The sequence below is a fragment of the Coccinella septempunctata genome, chromosome 8, assembly GCF_907165205.1.
Source record: "Coccinella septempunctata chromosome 8, icCocSept1.1, whole genome shotgun sequence".
Taxonomy (NCBI): Eukaryota; Metazoa; Arthropoda; class Insecta; order Coleoptera; family Coccinellidae; genus Coccinella; species Coccinella septempunctata.
The window spans coordinates 32,484,512-32,501,393 of NC_058196.1; the positions used below are offsets into that span (position 1 = coordinate 32,484,512).

At 42.9% G+C, this 16,882-nt stretch overlaps 1 protein-coding gene across 6 annotated transcripts in view; it reads right to left on the reverse strand.

The window, feature by feature from the left end:
• Positions 1-16,882, reverse strand: part of LOC123318554 (1-phosphatidylinositol 4,5-bisphosphate phosphodiesterase epsilon-1-like) — a 96,798-nt gene that overhangs the window by 21,020 nt on the left and 58,896 nt on the right. For 5 of the 6 annotated variants that reach the window (XM_044905216.1, XM_044905215.1, XM_044905219.1 and 2 more), the window contains exons 4-7: positions 16,500-16,631; positions 13,714-13,859; positions 2,588-2,903; positions 2,207-2,385 (exon numbers count right to left, since the gene is read on the reverse strand). In XM_044905216.1, coding sequence (XP_044761151.1) covers positions 2,207-2,385; positions 2,588-2,903; positions 13,714-13,859; positions 16,500-16,631 — 773 coding nt within the window. Of the gene's footprint in view, positions 1-2,206; positions 2,386-2,583; positions 2,904-13,713; positions 13,860-16,499; positions 16,632-16,882 lie in introns of those variants that run through there. The other variant, XM_044905220.1, reaches the window with a different exon arrangement.

A 16,882-nucleotide genomic window follows, 5' to 3' on the forward strand; every position in this document is an offset into this window, starting at 1 on the left:
ACCGTCGACTAATTGAAATACCTCGAGTTTCAGGGGAGGAATACGTGGAAAGGAACAAGGGTCGATGGGAGTTTAATTTCTTGAGATCTCTACGTGTCAATCGAATCAAACTTCCTACAATAAATGCAGGAAACTACCGAATGGTAGACAGTGCATTTACAATACAATGTCGTTGAAGAAGACCCACTTGGTCAATTCGAATTAAATCTACCTATCTGTATCTTAAGGATGACATGCTCTTTGTCTGCTTTACTCCACCATCCATAATTTACTGTGATTATATGTATTCCTAGGGAATCTTCGTACATCTCAACGTACGCTCCATCCCAATACAACGTCCCAATCTTAATCTCCTCATCCATTGTTCCCAAAGTTATCCAGAATCCAGAATCCGTCACGCTATCGAAATTTCCGCGACAACAAAGCGCTAATTCGCCGTCAACGTTTGAAACGATCCCGAAGATGTTATAATTCGATTACTTCAATATCTCCCTTCTCGTTTCGTCGCAACAACCAAAATTTCTGGCCCGGACGTTGTTCTTTGTGTCCCGACGGAGCTTTATTTCTCCTTCCGGTTACCCTTTGAAGATCGGAGTTCAAATACTCCATTGCCATGTTCCGACGCGGGCAATAATAGGCGCGAGGTCGATTGTAGGGGATCGGATCTTATTCAAACATTCCTTTTTTTCGTTCTTTTTTCATTCCCCCAGGAACATCCGATCCTCCAGGATTATGCGGACTGTTGGGGATGAGCAGATTGAGGTGGGGATTAAAGGGAGGCCTTCGTGACAAAGAAAACAGAACACCCAGTTTCAATGTGCTAATAACAACAATTTTTTCTTAGGGTTGGGTGTGTGTATTCGATCAGAATTTGAGAAAAAGCTAAGAGTAGGAAAAAAGGGGAAAATTGATAGTATATTGGGTCCCCACGATGTCTCATGCGGTCAGAAACAACTATTCCTACCTACACTCTCATCAGATCCAGAGCTGTTGCCAAAAACGTGAAATCCCAATCGTTACGCCATCGCCCATCCCGTCGAGAGCTCCAACCTGATGGCAGAAACGTGCCGCGTTAAAATTTAAAACGCGACCGGATTAATACGGGACACCTTTTCGAGAGCCGCCAACTTTGTAATTTGGCGCAATTCCCTGATTGATCGCGCCGACAAGTTGGGGCAATTTTCATTCAATTAAACCGACGTTGGGACCCCAAACTGGCCCACCTCGGCCATTTGTAAATGGCAGCGTATAACGACTGATACGCGGAGTTGGTTCAGTGCGGTCGCCGCTTTATTAATCGTTACGGGTTTTTCGGACCGGAAAAATCTCGAATTTAGATGATTTATCGCCGTGCTAGTTCAAGTGGGAATAAACCATATGTTTGGAAAAGGTGAGGGATGTTCAGTTATTGGTGTGGTATCGATTGTTAGCTTGAAACATAAAGAAAGTCCTCTGAAAGTGACAACTAGGGGTTGCTTGATGGTATTTGTGATGAATAAAACAACGAACATAAACAAAAATAGAAAAACATTATCATAATTCAATTGAATCGATTGAAACAAATGTTGCATGATTTCAAGGGTGAAAATCTATCAGACCTTGTATTCACAGCACCGATATATATGGAGTATTGGTCATCGTTGGAAACAGTCCCTGCTTTGACACCAATTTGACTGACGGGTTATTTAACCCGTGTAGTTTAGGTGACATGAAGAACAGTTAGTCTAAATCACTCAATTATGAATGACGCAGGAAACGCAGGAGAGTTTGGGGATAGGCAGATGAAGATTGGGATTTAGCAATTGATCAAAATTTGAGCAAAATTCAACTAAAGTGAAAATGTGAAAAATGTTAAGTTAAGTCTCCACGATGTCTTATGCGGTCAGAAACATGTGGGGACATACTTCAAATGAATTAATTATAATTAAAACAAAAGAGGAAAAATTGCAGGTTCATCTTAAAATGAAGACTAATTCGAAAAAAATGAACCTTCATTACACCCCACGCCCTTCAGGAAAAAAACTCAATCTACATTAAAAATCACCCAGTAACGTTCGAATCAATGTTGGCAGCGCTACGGTGATGCAGATAGATTCCGCTCGCCTACTGCAAATATGAGACAATTAACTATTGCACGAAAAACGCTTGACACTATTTACTATGTGGAACATCCCAAATAATACTCAAGTTTATGCAAATTACTTACTTGAGGTATTCGATGAGACTACAACTGGGTGAAAGTCGATTTCTGGTGTGATAATGCTGATGACAAAGGGAAATGTGGTCCATGACGGCTTGGGTTCGATATATCTTCTCGAGATTTATCAAACCACCTGGTCCAACCTTGGTGAAGTGATGATCTTCCCCGTTATAGTCCGAAATAAACTGGAAAAAAGTCATTTTATAGATGCGACATTTCGTCCCTGCTTTGACGCCATATCGTCTTTTTTCAATATTCAAAACTAAAATCGTAATTTTGGCGGTGATAAGAAAGAACACAAGAAGAAAACCTCAAACTTGAGACTGGCCTTCCACCGTCGGTTCGATTCGAAGAAAAAAACACAACTAAACATCTCTTCTCACCTACCACTTGCCTCTGATGCTGCGTTTGGTCCCTTCGCGACTCGGACTTTGGTGGTTTGTTGGAGGAGGTGGAAGAGTGATGGTGATGGTCGGACTGTTCGCCGCCCGAGTGTCCCATCATGGGGGGTGCCTCAAGGATCTCCCTGAGTTCCCGAAGAAACGCGCCGAAGAACGGCACCACAGGGCATTCGGCCATCGCGAGGGCCCTGCTTAAGGCACGATCGTACTCCGCCGACATCAGGGCGGCCGAGAGGAAATCCAGGACCGGGAGTGACTCTTTCTCGGTGATGGAGAGCCAGAACGGTTTGAGTTTGTTCGACCTAAAAGAAGAAACTATTAGAAATAAATCCTGTGAATTACAGTAGGAGAGAGCAACACTGAGCACAACTACAAATAGCACAATATCATCATCGAGAGAATTCTAGTCACCATTACTAGTTTCCGCCTCATTTAATCTCTTCTTGAGGAGAAGCGATTCAGACAATTCTATTAGATGTCTTGCATTCTGCGCCTCCCTTCGAAAGGTGCTCCAGGCACAACTTAGGGCGGTAAATTTCGTTAAGGGAACACTTTCCAGAAACAACCCCTTGGCTGATGGTGGTGGATGCTGTTAGGGATGGCGACTTAACGGGTTTCGGGGAATTATATCCACGTTTAATTGTCGGATTTTCGCGCCGCACCTCTGCGAGTGCGATAAAGGTTCCGAGATGATTTTTATTGGATTTTCTCTGGAGGGATCTCGAGCGAAGTCGACGGTGAAACTGAATTTGGTACGCTCGAGGAACTGGGAGGGGTTTTGGGCGAATATTTGGAAGCAAGAAAGAAAACTTACTGAATTTTTTCTTGAAAATAGCAGTGTGAAGGGTCTCGTGAAAGCCAGTTCGTTTTCATTCACTTGTTTTTCATAACTATACCATGACCAGTCTAAAACACGGTTCCGATATCGCTTTCCTTGTACAGGAAATGTAAGGATTGTTCAAGCTTTCTTGTTTTTCTTAGTCTGATTCTTGCTTTTTAAATTACACTCTAGATTGAAGTCTTTGGAATGATCCATCCTCAGAAGAACCTCCCAGAGGGTTCTCTTTCAGTTTTTTGCTTTTCCTGAAACTCGTTCTTTTAGGTACGAGACAGAGCTTCAGGAGAAGGAATTATTGGTTAGTTCCTTCTCTTGAAACTAACCTGAATCTCCCGAATCTAACCTAACCAAACCCAACCTCATCTAACCTAACCCAAACTAACCCAAGCCAACCTAAAATATTTCCTTTTGGCTCAGGTTAGTTAGTTATGCCCATCGTATGAGAATCTAACCTAACCAAACTCAACCTTATCTAACCTAACCCAAACTAACCTAAGCCAACCTAAGCCAAACGGAAAATATTTTCGTTTGGCTTAGATTAGGTTAGATAAGGTTGGGTTTGGTTGGGTTAGATTCTCATACGATGGTCATCACCATGTCGTGGTGTACGCGCTCAAGTAGTTGTGAGGAATCTTAAGACTTGTTCTTGGGAGGAACAACAAAACCAAGAATGACCAACAACAAGAAGTTACTAAGACTGTGTCATTCTGACAGTGTCATTCTGACACTGTCAGTGTCAAAGCCACTGTAGGTATCATTCTGACACTGTCAGTGCTGCTAACCTATCATGACATCTGTAGTCGGAACGATACAAGCGTATAATCTTTGGGTCCATAGAACGAAGTAGGAAAACCCTCAATTCCGGTGATCGTGATTGATTTACCCGGTATATAAACCTACTCTCCGAGCGTGCCGTTGATGGAATATCGTTTTCAGCTATTTTTCCCGTCGATCGTTAATGGGATACAATTTTTTCGACGCCCCAGTCCGCGGCAGATGCTCGAAACATTTTCATCAACAGCTCCACAGAGATTTGGGTTATAATGGATTCCATATTTCAAACGTTATACGGCCGATATCTCGTCGGGTTTATACAGCGATAAAAAAATAAAACGAGTCGGGGAAACTGGGTGAACGATCTTGTCGTATCTGGACCACAGACTGGGATGGATTAATCGATCATTCGCGTTCAGTGGTGTGCGGCGAGGTTTCGAACGCGAATCAATCTGGATATCCTGATTCTACGCGACCTTTTACGGATCTCAGTCCTTGGGATCGAGAAGAGCTTGGGAAAATTGAGATTTTTTCGATGTTACTCGAATATGAACGTATCCACGACCAGAGAATTAACTCCCCCCTGACGTTTCTTGATTAGGTTGACGTTAGTTTGACAGAAGCGAAGTTAGCACCGATCACAGATATGGATAAGTAGTACCGATTCGACTCATAGAGCAAAGATAGTGTTTTTGGCCTCAGTATTTATTAATTTGATTTCATTGTGATTTTTTCAAGGAATATGTACCTAAAGGTGTATACGATGGGGACCTAGTCTCATCTTGAATCTTGATAAGAAGCAAATGGCAAAATCTAGAGTCAGAATGAAGGAAATCTAAGCTCGTCTTCGATTTATTTCGGCTAGCTACGCCAATGGTTAGTTTTGATTGCTCGTGAATGGTTAGTATCCGAATATTCATCATACGCACCAAAAGCGGTCGAGTTTGCAACCGCTAATGGATAATCGATAGCAAACAGAACGAGTATGGACTAATTGTCCTAACGATAGTTAGTTTGTCGAAATCAGTAATTCGCACTACCGAATTGAATTTAGGAGAACTTGGAGCAACGATTTCGGTAATGATTCTTCGGTATAGTCGATTGATTTCCATGTAAGCAATATATCTACAGAGTGGGTCATTGAAAACGGAACACCGGCTCTGTAGGTCAGTATACTTCCAATCCTGTGTACCTGGATTACCACTTTTCCATAAATTTGGCACAAATAGCAGATTTTCCATCGAAATAAATCGAAAAACACAAAAAAAAAGTAAAGACCACACCCGGAAGACAATTTTTCACTAGCGTTAACGGTTTGACCTGTCTACCCAGCTGGTTTGTGGCACTTCTTGGTATTTTGAAGATGAGCAGCTAAGAAGCAAGTAGTTTCCGCCGGCCTACAGCCGTCTAAAGCCGCTGGAGGCCGAAAGAAACCCCTACATCTAGACTGCTTGTTGTCATTCTTCTTCTTCCTCCATATTGGTTTAGGCCCTCTCTGTACATGCCCAATTCTATGTTTAACCTTTTATATATTTGTTTTAAAGTATTACAAAGAGCGACGAGCGATAAATCAGTAGAGCTACCTGTGAAAGTATCAGGTGGTGTAACAATTTGTTTCGTACTGGAATCAAGGGAACATCATTGATAACCCAATTCGAATCGAAGCCTGTCAAAGGGTCGAACAACTGTCCAACACCTCCGGGATCAATTTCTGGCTCTGAAACCCTTCCCCAACGACGTGGCCAAGGACTTGTCGTCCCGAAAACCTCTCTCGGCTTCCTATCGGTCGCCATTACCGAGAAAGAGATAGGGTTCATTACCGTGCTAGAACTTTTCGCGTACTCGAAACGCCCTCGGCGTAAAATTGCCGCTCTCGCTGCGCCGTTAAGCTTGTTATCGGATGCGAGAGGCAATGAAAGGATGTCGTTCTACACATATACACTCATCCGGTATCACGGCAGTTCGCGAATCTTTTCAACGGGTTTAATTGCTTCTTCGAGGAGACCGTATTGCCTACTCACGTCCCAGTTTTCCTAAGAGTTTTTCCGAATGGAGAGAACGCCAAGGACTCCGTTTTAAATGTCACTTATCTGTATGGCTATAAAACCATGGAGGTATATTACAGATGGAGCAGGCAAGTAGCTGATATTCTTCTTAACGTTGACATAATAAAATGTCCCTAGTAGCTCTCAATTTTTATGGGTATGGGCACTCTTCTCCACTTGAACAGTCATGGATATGCTTTTAGACAAGGATTAGAGACTCACTGACTCTATAACATAACTCTGAACGACCAAGACGAACCCAGGCTCTGGTGAATTCAGAGACTGACAAGGTGCTGGGCATGAAAAGTTATCTGGTCTTGAGTAGGACCAGCCTGGACAGGCTAGAATAGCTGTGATGGGGGTCATACTGTAGTATAACGCCTTAACACAATCTACAATCTGGACTTCAGCGTCCTGCTTCCCTGCAGAGATGACTGGCGCACTTATGGTGATCTGGTCTTCAGAAGGACCAGTCTGGACAGGCTAGAGAAGCTGTGATGGGGGTCATAGTGAAGTATAACACCTCAACACAATCTACAATCTGGACTTTAGCGTAATGCTTCCCTGAAGAGATGACTGGCTTACTTACAGGGTTAACTGTAAGCTTGCTGGTTAGCTGGTGGCTTCAGAACCACACTGGAATCAGACTGTGTTCTGACCTGCCTGAAGTTTCATTCCAACTGTCATTGTATGGGCACATTTAAATTAAAGATACTTCAACCAATACACTTAAATATTCAGAAACGCCAAACCTTCGAGAGAATAACGATTACGTCAGCTGCCTCATGATGCATACATATCACATTATGAATAGACTAGCGAGTTTTAGGAAACCACGTATATGTATCGCTTACGTTATCGATCGCCCCTTGTACCTCCTTAGACTCGCATGAACGGTCCACAAACATACCAACAACCTATTCCGCCATCGCTACTACTCAATCCTAGGGGGATTCCGTATTGTGACTGCATATCCAACGTAGGTACAGCGTTTCCTATCGAATCTTGATGGAATTGGGTCGGCCTCCGCTCTATGATTAATTCAACGAGTGTTCCGATAACAGACTGGTTGCTGTTTGTCTTGCTCGAAGATGGGAGTCGAAATTACAGATCGGTTCTCCGCGTTAGACTGGAAAGAGTGTCATGAAACGACAGCTACTGGAATGAAATATAACCAATAGACAGGAGAAGTCGAACTTGAATGATCAGAAACCTTCTGCTTCTAACCTTACACTCACCAAAACCATCATAACCTAACCTTATCAATATTGAAACTTCTAAAGACTTTCTGAAAGACTTGAACGATAACTAACTCTAGGCTGAAGAATAAGTAAGACAGTCGCTTCCAGGATGTTAATTTAGACGCAGATCTCCCCTGTTCAAAACGTTTATTTTACGTTGATGCTAATCAGCTCGACTCCATCGAATTCTCGCAGGGCTAATATGCGAAGAATATTCAATGAAATGTCTGTTGCATGCGAGCAGAGACTCTAACATTTCCGAGCGAGATTCGCTCAAAGGATATCCTCCATGATTAAGCTAATGGCTTCAACAAACTGTTTACGTGGATGGTCCATTGTTTGTAGCCGCTCACCGTTTAGTCACAATAGCCTCTACGTTGGCACCTTCTGTGCGTCTACACATTGAATGGCAACAACAATCTCGCTGATAACAATGATACATCTGGCTGTATCTCCGCTTTGCGCCGAGTTCGGCGAAATCTGCACAGGGGGGTTTTTGCCAGCGCGAGGTATCTACACGAATACACAAAATTCCGAAGTAGTTTAACCGAGTTTAAATCGAGGAGAATTCAGGAAAATTCACAATGTGCGTTATTGAAAAAACGTTGCAGAACGTTGAAACGTTGCAAAACGTTGAAAAAACGTTGCAAAACGTTGAAAAAACGTTGCAAAACGTTGAAAAAACGTTGCAAAACGTTGTAAAAACGTTGCAGTACTATTGAGGCGGAAACACATTATTAAAACGCGATGCGACCCGATGAAACGTGATGCGTGTTGAGTCGAATCAAAAGTATTGTTTTCTATGGACCAGAATCATACTATGAACACCCGACGCGAAGCCACGCGCGTACAATTGATCCGTTCCAGACGTGTGAGGTCTCGTCGCGTTTTAATAATGTGTTTCCGCCTTTATGAGAACAGCAAAATGAGGAAATAATGTTCAATCTAAGATTTATGGGGAATTTAACGATCTTCAGGTAGGATAGAAGCGAAATCGAATAAGCGCAGATCGTTTGCTACGTGAAGTAGTGCGGGACACTCGGTTGTGTAGTGAAGAGAAAGAATCAGCCGTTTAGTGCTAACGTGAATATAGTCCAGAGTCCCGATGTCTCTTTCCAAATTGATTTTTTTTATTGTTGTGCGATAAGCTTGGAAAATAGCCTACTCTAACATTGACACAGGTTGCATCATTACTTCATCTCCTCACCCTTGTACTGCCATTATGGACTCCAATACTCTCCTCACATTTGTATTTCTGAGACGTAGAGCAATCCGCTGTTGAATATTCTTCTGGTTTACCCGTTCAGTCAGCTCCAAAACGAAAATCGCCAACGAATATGCGTTTTTACGAAACGACGAGCTAGAACAAAACTCCAGTCCGTCAAACCCTCGTCTACTTTCTTGCGTTGGCCGAATTCGAAAGGCATAACCGGAATAACTCGAATAAAAAGCGACCGTAACCTAAATCGGACAACGAACAGCCGTATACGCCGAGCGCGCGACGCGACATACGTTCGGGGAGTTAATTTCGAGTCACCTGCATGTGACAGGCCCTTGTTTCGGGAATACGATCAGCGGCAAGGGTGCATTTTACGTCCGGAGCACTTGAGGGCGGACTTCTCTAAAAATTTTATAACGGCAACGACAAAATCGATTTAAAAGCCAAGTTGGTCTCGTTTCCAACGGATTCTGCTGGTTTCTGCGTCGCTGATATGATGTACTTGGTGGGAGAGGCACTCTGATCCCTAATTCCTCCGAGATTAGTTTTACTCTACGTCGAAAAGTTCCGGGAATCGACCAGATCCGTCCCTGCATTTCGAATCGCCCGTCATTCGAACAATCTCTCCTCGGCGAATTTCCGGTATTCTGCCCGCATAGTTTCCGCGACCCTGCCGCCCCTAGATAACAACGTTTCGAACCTATCCGGATGAAGATTCAACTATGCCCCACCTGTCCCATACCGATCTCAATCATAGTTACCCGTGAGACCGCCCGAGAAGCCCCTCTCCGAGATCCGTGCAATGTTCGGTGGGCCCACGGGACGGACCCATATCCGTCCTCCTACGTAACGCGATGGCCCGCGGGTACACCTAGTCTCCTAATGGATTTCCTCTGTTCGGGCGTCTTCGACGATCCGTCGGTCGCTCGATGCGGCCGACTTGATTGCCGACTATCTCTTAGATTCAATTAACGTCAATCTGGCGTCGACTTATGTCGGGAGATGGGAGAGGAGCGGTCTTCTGTTAATTTTCTTCGTTGGACTGGAGGAATTTCGTATCTGAACGAGGATGGTGGCATGTATCCAAACCCGTAACTGCATCAGAATACTCTGGACAGGAGAGAACAGACTCCTGCAACGAATGACGCTTGGCTACCAGTCATCGTTGATGGAGGAGTCTCTGAATCGTACTAATATTTCAGCAGTAGATTATTGAGGTCGAAAGAAACACTCTTTTCGTGCAATTGGTGTAAAAGGTGAGCAATATTCCCTAGAATCCTCTAGTAGGGAAGTAGGTGAACCCAGAGTATGTTATTGAACGTCTTTTTTGACAATGCCAACTGTCAATTCTTCTTCTTGTTATGAATCCTTCCATTAGGGAGCGACGAACCGGATTTGCATTTTCCCCTCAGCCCTAATCCGAGCAACACTGAACCAGTATAAATAACGTGAATTAGATGGAGGTCTGCCCACCCCATCGCTCTAAATCCACTTGACCGAAAGCAAGGACGTCGATAACACCATTATTTGGCGTTGGGATTTCGCTATCGAGATCGCAAATGGAACTGCAAATTCAATTAAATTCATTGTTATGAATAATCAAACTACACAGATGAGTTATTATTACTAGTCATCCCTAATGCATCTAATTACTCGACTAATAGCCTTGGGAATTATATCAAACTGTAATTTTATAACCCTCATAGTTGGATTCTATGGTTCCACATGAGAAATATTGGCTCTATATGATCGAATAGACTGGTAATTAAATATGTCCATCCCAGGAAATATTTTCGTCCACGTTCCGTATTTTACAGCGCAATTACCCGTTTCGTAGAAACTATATAATCCATGAAATTCATAATGGGGGCTGGTAAAGCCGGACCGAATATTTTTATTGCATTTCTGGCGAGCGGAAAATTCGGTTTGTCGCTTTGAAATGATTCGTTGCGATGAATTGGAGTTTCGACGTGAGTTTTGGTATCTCATTTTATAATAAACATTCGGTACAGTAGACACGGTTTGAATTCACAGACATGAGGATTATCGAGCTAATTTAAAGTGAAAACACACTCTTATGTCCTACGAGTTGGTTTGAGGGGAGCTGTTTGGTCCAGATGTAAAAGAAAATTGAAAATATCCGTCCTATCTGACCCACCGCAGACATAACATTAGCTCGCCGATGCTTCGACGGTCATTTGGCCGAACATTCTTCAAGCTCACCTCATAGACACATAGCACAACGAGGACCTACAGGAGGCCTTGATTTCAAGGTGTTTGAAACAGAAAATAGCTTTTTCAAGGCTGCAGACATCACTATTTCATTTTGTTCATTTCTCTACTTTGTCGACGCTCTAAAGCAGTCTTGCTTACTGTTACTCTTCTAGGAAGGACACCTATATAAATAAGTAACCAAGTAACTTATTTTTATTATTATTAGGTACCTTCACCTACCTGAAAAACCTATTATGCTAGCGAAACGCGTAAACATCGTTTACGATTTATTATTCCGACATAATTTCCTGCAAAATAACCTTCTTCCTAATTGAAAAAGGCTTACGACTCGAGCTCTAATAAACCATGTATGTGGTACGAATTAATGAATGTAAATTTGGACTCCTCTGTTAATTCCCAGCCGGCTGAATGTAATCCGTAACGCCAGAAAACACTCTACACATTAAACCATCACGTTCGTTACAAAAGGTTGATTAACATTAATGCCTCGAAACTTCAACATAATTTCAGGACTTGCCATTTCTACTTTCTTCCACCCCGTCGTCCTTCGTGATAGAAAAACACGGACGGGATACACACATCGGCTTTTCGCATGCATCAAACGTGATTCGCGTGCACGAGATCCAGAGGAAATTGAAGCGAATCCACCCCGCGCGACACTGAGAAATGTTCTACAACTTCCCTTTTTTCCATTCGTTACCGTGGGCAGTCGACGCGACGCGAAGGATCTTCCATCCTCATTTACCCCATGCAGAAAGGGGAAAAAGGGCCATTTGTTCAATTTATCATTATTTAAAAACCATTAGTTCCGTCCGCGATCTCATTTGATTAACAGCGAGCATCCGAAAAGGTCTATTTGGGTTTTCACACTGCGATTTCGTCGGTTCGGCTCTGGTAAATTTACTATACAGGAGTATCCGTCGACTTAAACTCCAAAACAACTCTTCTCTGCTTTATGACCCGAAAATTTCAATCCCACCGCTGTCCCTATATGTTCTAACCTGACCCTTACGAAACCACCATATACTGATGACCGTTTTATTGCCTCTGCATCTTAATATTCGAACCGAACGAAGTTACTCAAGAATTTCTTAGACATTCTCAGCTCAATTTGTTAAGTCCTATGAAGTCCTATGAATTCCACATTTCCACGGTTTGATGGCAGTACTTATAACCCGTCTGATTTGCCTTAAGAAACTATAATCAATTGAATTTCAAAAACATCAAGTCCAAAAACACTCTTCTATGCTTTATGACCCGAAAATTTCAATCCCACCACTGTCCCCATTGTTTCTAACCTGACCGTTACGAAATCAGCATATACTGATGACTGTTTTGTTGCCTCCGCATCTTTATATTCGAACCGAAGTTACTCAAGAATTTCTTAGACATTCTCAGCTCAATTTGTTAAGTCCTATGAAGTCCTATGAATTTAACGGTTTGATGGCAGTACTTATACCCAGTCTGATTTGCCTCAAAAAACTATAATCAATTGAATTTCAAAAACATCAAGTCCAAAAACACTCTTCTATGCTTTATGACCCGAAAATTTCAATCCCACCGCTGTATCCATTGTTTCTAACCTGACCCTTACGAAATCAGCATATACTGATGACTGTTTTGTTGCCTCCGTATCTTAATATTCGAACCGAAGTTACTCAAGAATTTCTTAGACATTCTCAGGTCAATTTGTTAAGTCCTATGAATTCCACGGTTTGATGGCAGTACTTATACCCCGTCTGATTTGCCTTAAAAAACTATAATCCATTGAATTTTAAAAACACTAAGTCCAAAAACACTCTTCTTTGCTTTATGACCCGAAAATTTCAATCCCACCACTGTCCCCATTGTTCTAACCTGACCCTTACGAAATCAGCATATACTGATGACTGTTTTATTGCCTCCGCATCTTAATATTCGAACCTAAGTTACTCAAGAATTTCTTAGACATTCTCAGCTCAATTTGTTAAGACTTCATGCTGTTATTCCCAGAGAAAAACGTCTTTCAACATTCTCTGGATCGAACAACTTCTCTATTCGTGAATTTCAGGGCATGTTGGACTTTCCAGCCAGGACGTAAACGGCTCCCAAATCCCGAAACTCCTATTTCGTCTCCTCCGACCCCGTTTCGCATACCTCTGAAGGTCCAGCGGCGCGAAAGATAAAATAAGATGACGGGGTGACGTGCCAGTTTCGACGAGCGCCTGCTGCAAGTCCGTAGACGGCAAACATGTGGATCTTTCCAGAAGTTTCGGGAATAAAGCGGAGTTGGATTGGCAGAAGGTGTTCCATATCGGAGTTTACGAGAAAGTATGTTGGAAGTTGGAGGGATGGAGAGCCTTTTACGAGCGCCCCGTGAAAATGTTCTTTTCGGTAGGGGGGAGGTGTTGCGAAGAAGCTGCAAATTTGATCAAGGAAACGCCCTTTCCATCATTGAAGCTTCAAAATATGCAGTCTCAACATCGTAGACTTATTGTTTGGAGGTGCATTCAATTATACTATGAGTAAAGGTGGACCAATCTTGCAGTAGGTGCTAAAGTCTTCCACACATCACGAGATTTGCCACGTGTCACGTTAAGTCAACCAAATATACGTATAAATCTCCCCATTTTTATCGGGGAACTGAAAACATCCCTTTCCTCGTTACGCAACTGCTATCGTCGTGAAAGAAGCCCCGGGGAGGGAGGATATAATGCATTCCCGATTCGGGACGTGTACACGATGTAAATTTCGATAATGGGCGATTGCTACGGCACTCACCTGAGTCCCGCGATGATCTCCATGGCCCCGTTGAAGTTGGCGATGTTCCAGCAGGATAGGGCCACGCGCAGTACGCAGGAGAGGACCGCTCGACGGGCATCGTGCGTAGGCTGGGAGATGATCAGTTGGGTCACCCAGGAGCTCACCTGAAACGAGATAATTTAGAGTCAGCAGAAGGGTTTCAGCAGATACAGATGTTTCCATGCCATAGCAATAAATGATAATACAAAAAATGAAGCTGCTGAAGAAGTATCACGAGGAATTTTAAATTTCAGGGTAGTGGGGTGTATCGAGATCGCAGAAAACTCTTGGGCTCTTTGCAATCAGAAATTATCACGTGAAAATCTTATAGTATAGAAACTGACTGAAATGATTCTCACTGGAATGAATTTTTCTCAACACTAGCAGGTAAAATACTAACTCTGGAACCGCCCTTGTGCCATCCCCAAAATTTCCATTCGAGAATCGACCTAGCGAATGATTGATGATCATCGAATTAGATATAGGGCCAGCGCGCTGAATCACGTCAGCGATTTTTCATCCCCCGAACTTTTTTTTGTCTACTTTGCACTAACCGCATACTGGCGAACACTCTTCCAGCGTATTCTACCGATAAGTTCTGCGCCGATAAGTGAACGGAAATTGAGTTCGGAGCCTAGAGCGACTCTATTAACTTTCCTCTTAGTTTTTCAATGTCAGAGGCGAATGGAAGGTCGCTTCAAACTACGTTTGTATGACGACGCGAAGCTCCGACGACGATAATGATGTTCTCTCCTTTAAATTTCGGAATTGCCGCTAAAATATCGCATCGGAGGTATGAGTTTCAGACTATAATCCAGAATGGATTGAATTTCTGAATTCTAAATGGAGAAATAGACGACCTACATAATATAAAGTAAATCACAACAGGTTATGGGCCCAACTTCAATCTACTGAAGAAAAAACTCATAGGAGGCTTGAGACTTTCTCCAGAGAATCAGATCGCTAAGAAAATGCTGATATTGTTAGAGAGTATTTCAATGAATCATCCTGAGAAAGCATGTACGCCCACATCATCAACAGAATAACCAAATATGAAAACAACTCGGTTCAACCCTACTATCGCCGCACGAGTGTACGGAAAAAAGCCATAAACGTCAAATATTCCATGGCCACCCTCATCGGACATGACTCGCTGACGTCATTCCTAGTCTATACGCGACGCCGACGCCACCACGCGTCCTACGCGTTCACTTTCGATGGGGTAAACACGAATTCATCCTGACAAGTCGATACGGTGCTCAATTTTCTTCCAATTAACAGATTCGACGCGTCGTATCGACGACACGTGAACACACGATGACGAAACAGTAAAAACAGTAAGTATTAGAAGAGTTGCGGCCCTGGAACGTCGCCCTGTGGTACTCCACAATCAGTGTCACTCTCTGTATTCATATAACTGGAGGATTTCATATATGTAAATGGCTTGTTGTATAATGAACCTCATAAGCGAGCAGCGTTTTAAATACTCTTTTTCCGGTGCTGATTCTTTCCGATCCGGAACGGTTGGCTCTGGAAACGTTCCACCCTTTCCCCCCTCCACCTCAGGCACGTCGTGAAGTCGAGATAACGCACTCAAACTCGGAATTAAAAAACTTCCGTTGTATAGCGTCCCCGGGGTGTAACTCCGTGACATTGTATCAGGGGCTGAAACTTTTCCCCATTAGTCAACAAGCCGAGGGTCCTTGTCTTGGCCGTGCGGCTGGAAAACACTGCCTCGTTGTGGATTGGATTATGACCTAACTCAACAACGGCGTACAGAACATAACTCGTTCTAACATGCGGATAAACATGCGAGAAAAGGCCGGAGAGAAACGGGCACGCAGTTGTTAATTTTACATTCTGAAGATGCGTGACTATATGGGTTGTACTTCGTAATCCGTGGGTATACACACCATGAATGTTGGAAGAGAAAACGTTTCGAGAATCCACGTCACTTCGTAGGCATTCAATCTTAGCCTGACACCAATATCCTCATCTTTACTACAAATCCAACACTCTCTTTCAATTCAAATAACCTTTCTCTTCATTTGTACGTCGCTCTCAAGGTCATCAATCAGCGTAAATTCTCGCGTCGCCTCCAAAACGAAGAACTGAGAACGGGATCAACATGAAAATGTCCTTAAGCCAGATGATGAATTGACACCGACCGGATTACATCCCATGTTATACATTACTAGCAGAGAAAGGAACTGCGTCCGCCACATTTTTCGTCTGGCTTAGGTTTTACGACAAAAGAGCCCAGTAAAAACACAAAGGAATATATACGCAGCGTCATAAATCAAAACGGAGAACATTCCGGTTCAGAAATGTTGGCTTCGATCCCGGGAGTTGTGTAACGGCAAGAAGAGGACAAATATCCATGTGGGGCGCACAATGGGGGAAGAATGATTACTGCAGCTGATAGGGAAGTAACTGGTTCCGTCGACACACTTCTTATTAGCCTCTTTTTACAATCGTATCAGGAAAAATCGATTTGTATCGTCATTCCAAAAGGGTTCTATATAAAAGTCCTATACTCGTCGCCAATGTAAAAATCGAATTTTCATATTATTCACAGTTTTACTCGTAAAATCTTCAACAAAAGTAGTTGCCAGCGATGCAGACTACTTTGTATGACGCTTTCGTTCATTTCGTCATGAAATAAATGAAATTTCGATCCCATAAAAGGACCGAACTAATTTGTACTCCCAATAAGTATATCCTTGCGACACACATTGAATATAATGGATTGAACTGAACCTTACCTCATTGAATCTGTTGATTAGGGTGACGACAGAGGACCTAGTCGAAGAGTTGCCCGGAAGGTTATCTGTGGAAGATCCTGTATCTCCCCCAAGTTCCAGGGTCACGTGGCGAAGATAGTCGATAGGAGGGACCTGCCAATTGAGGAAAGGAACGTGATTCTTACTTCTTTAGCTAAATTAGATAGTGTTTTCAGTTAAGAGTATATAAACTCCTTTTTTCGATCAAGGGTCGTTGCAGATCTGAAAATTGACCCTACTTCCCTTTGGTTTGAAGGGAAACTGTTACTCATTACTTAGAATGGCGAATTTCAAATGGAAATCGATCTGTCTCACTCTCTTATCGCTTCAGGAAGTCGTGAGAAACATATGAAAGTGGTAGTTTT